Here is a 3,196-nt window from a genome sequence, read left to right as displayed (position 1 = left end):
TCAACAATTTTCCACTGAAACCATTCAGTTTTGCACAACATTGTTGGAAGGTAAGTCAACAATTTTCCACTGAAACCATTCAGTTTTGCACAACATTGAAGGAGGGGGGAGGGTGTAGTATTCCCGAGAGTAATAAAGTATCCAAACAAACAGATTTAACTTAACCAATTTCATTGCCAACGTAACATGGCCGCCGCTATCAAAAGCACATGGTTTTTCCTATCCCAACATACTTAGCGGCCCAATACATTACATCTCCCCTATCCTCAGAAAAATGCTCTCTTACAAGAATAAAGAAATCTCCACGAACAATAAAGTCAACTATACTAACGATGAAGTCTCTTCTTCTAAAACTTAAATGTTCAAACTGTATATAGTTCTGAAAAGAGAGAATCAGTGTTCATGTTCCCCAAAGAAAATTAACAACATAGGTAGCGTTCCTTTTAACCAATCCAGTTTCGGATCTAGTGAATCCAGATTGTTTCAATTTTCGTTTCAGCCGGAACGAAAATCTAAAAATAGATTACGCAACAACGCCAAGGGGCCTGGTAACCATTTCTTTTTCAAAACAAACATGGCGGGCATAATTCGCCGAGCGCCACTAGCATTTTTCTCGTTGTTGGAGGAACTTCTCCAAGGGCCAACTGATGAAACACGCGATAAAAAGGAAGACATCCTTATGTTTATGATGCTCGAGGAGTTTTTGAGAAATTGTAGAAACGCTGAAGTTCGCACTGAGTCGTACGTTGAGAGAATAGTTCCAGCTATGTCAGATTCGTCCTTTCGCCAGCACTTCAGACTTTCGAGACCGACGGCCCAAAGGCTTGTCAACATTTTGGGAACCTGCCCTGAGATCCCAGTACCCCGAGAAAGAGGTCTTCCTACTGTTGAAATTGAAAAACAGCTGCTAATAACGGTTTGGTACCTTGGAAACCCTGAGTGCATCAGGTCAGTGTCAGACCGGTTTGATGTGTCACGTTCAACCGTGTTGAGAGTTACCACGAGAATCTGCAACGCACTTGTGAACAACGTTGCTCCTGATTTTATCCAGTGGCCTTCTGGAGACAGGTTAATGCGGACTATTGAGGGTTTCAGTGAGAACAATGGTTTACCTCGATGCATTGGGGCCATTGATGGCACACATATCCCTATAAAGGCGCCACATGACCATCATGAACATTACATAAACAGAAAAGGGTTTCATTCAATGCAGCTTCAGGTAGTTTGTGATGCTGACATGATATTCACCGATGTTTACTGTGGCTGGCCTGGAGCAGCGCACGACGCACGCGTTCTGAGAAACAGCCCTTTATTTCATGATGCAGAGACCAGAACAAATGACATACTTCCAGGACAAACGTACATCATTGGAGATGCAGCCTATCCTTTAAAAACCTGGTTGATGACAGGATTTAAGGACAATGGCCATCTTACTGCACAGCAAAAGCGTTTTACAAATCGTCTAAGTTCAAAACGGATGGTCGTTGAACGTGGCATTGGTCTTTTGAAAGGAAGATTCCGGAAGTTGAGAGTCATGGTGGATATTGACAGAATCAGGTTTTTACCAAAATTAGTTATAGCAGCATGCACACTCCACAATTTCTGCATTTATTCAAATGATGAAATAGATGATTTTCTACAACCTCTAGACGATGATGATGATGCCAATAACTTTGTTAATATTTTTGCTGATGACAACAATGCTGTTCGAAAGAGAGCTGAAATCATGGACATGATTTGCTGAACTTTTGCACTTCATCTCTGTCTGTATGGTGCAAAACAATACATTTTTAAGACAAATAACTAATACAAGCAGGTTCCAAAAAGGAAGGCTTCACTGGGAGGGCGGATAGTCTGCACAAGAGGGGTACCTTTTTCAGTCACACTAAGTGGTCAATTCATTTCATTATTTTATTTGTAAAAGGGTTTTAAGTGAAAAATGAACAAAGGAGATGCAACATCCCTGTTGTGGTCAGTGTAAAACCCAGACTGCAGACTGCAGACCTAGTGACCGCTTCTGTAGGTATGTGATAATTGATCATAATACAGTAAAAACCCTCATGTAAGAACCTAGAAAATTAAGAACCTCCTGGCAGAAATTTGCTACTTTAATACCCCAAAATATAAGAACCTGTTTTGCCAAACTCTAAACAAGTAGGTTCTTACACGTGGGTTTTTACTGTACTTCCATTTTACAAGTTATATGTAAGGGTTAGGGTTGTAACCTCCGGTAAAGCATTGCCATAGCACAACTTTCAAGTACCCTTCTCCCTCCCTTTTCACAGACTCTTTCAGCCTGGAAAGGCTATTATTTACCAGTCTGCTGTTATAAACTCAGCTTGACTGTCGAGCCAGTTTTTTTTTTATTTTCTAACCCTCCAATTATTTTCTGCAGCATACTTTATTATAATTACTCTAAAATGAAAAAGGTCAGGACAAATCAGAGCAATTGATTTTGAACTATGTAATGGATTTGGTACATTGCGAGTGTGCTCATGGATAAATTAATTGCCAAGTAAGTTATTGCACATTGGTTTTGGTCTGAATAAACCCTTTGATGAAGGGTAAAAGGATGAATGTGGGCAAACAAGCAAGATTCTTAAGAGGCTTGGCTGATCATAATGTGGCCTTCCGAAGCAAGTTCTTAAGGACAATGAAAGCAATAGCCTCCATTGAATGGAGGGTATTGTTTTAACATTTAGAACTAATGTTAGTTACAAATGGTGTTGCAGTTTTGTCCATGGTCATTGTTTGTTGTCAAAGTAACTCTTTGTTCTGTAGAAAATTGTTCATTTTTTGAAACAGAACATGCCAACACTTCCAAGAACATCTTGGTATCACATGGAGGAGTTGTTATCAAATCATGCTACAAAACTGGCCAACTGTCAATCAAAAATTGCCCTTTTAATTTTGTAAATACTGTAGAAAACTTTTCACATTCCACAAAAATTGAATTAAATTATTTTGCCTTTGCAAGTTGAAAATATCTCAATATATGAAAATAAATATCTCAATAATAAATACATTTATGCCAAAATTGTCTGAACTGCAAGTCAATTTCATTTGTAACATCTCAATAAATATGAAATATTTCGAGAAAGAATAATTTCTGACAAAATTAAATGGTCCTCGAGAATATGTAATATGTAAATGTATTTAAAATAATTGACAATAAACCAGAGTAACTTAACATGCC

The 3,196-nt window shown here is 38.4% G+C and overlaps 1 protein-coding gene across 1 annotated transcript; it reads left to right on the top strand.

Moving 5' to 3' along the window:
* The first annotated feature begins 574 nt into the window (after positions 1–574).
* LOC137980891 (putative nuclease HARBI1) lies at positions 575–1,744 on the top strand. The gene has a single exon (XM_068828292.1). It carries the CDS (start codon positions 575–577, stop codon positions 1,742–1,744), a length of 1,170 nt encoding a protein of 389 aa, XP_068684393.1.
* The last annotated feature ends 1,452 nt before the right edge of the window (positions 1,745–3,196 follow it).

This window comes from Montipora foliosa, chromosome 12 (assembly GCF_036669935.1).
Source record: "Montipora foliosa isolate CH-2021 chromosome 12, ASM3666993v2, whole genome shotgun sequence".
NCBI lineage: Eukaryota > Metazoa > Cnidaria > Anthozoa > Scleractinia > Acroporidae > Montipora > Montipora foliosa.
Note: the sequence above shows the minus strand (reverse complement) of the source record. Positions and strands in the feature narration are given on the sequence as shown.

Excerpts from the sequence above, each read along its gene's own strand:
- LOC137980891 (XM_068828292.1), top strand. The coding sequence starts at position 575 with ATGGCGGGCATAATTCGCCGAGCGCCACTAGCATTTTTCTCGTTGTTG.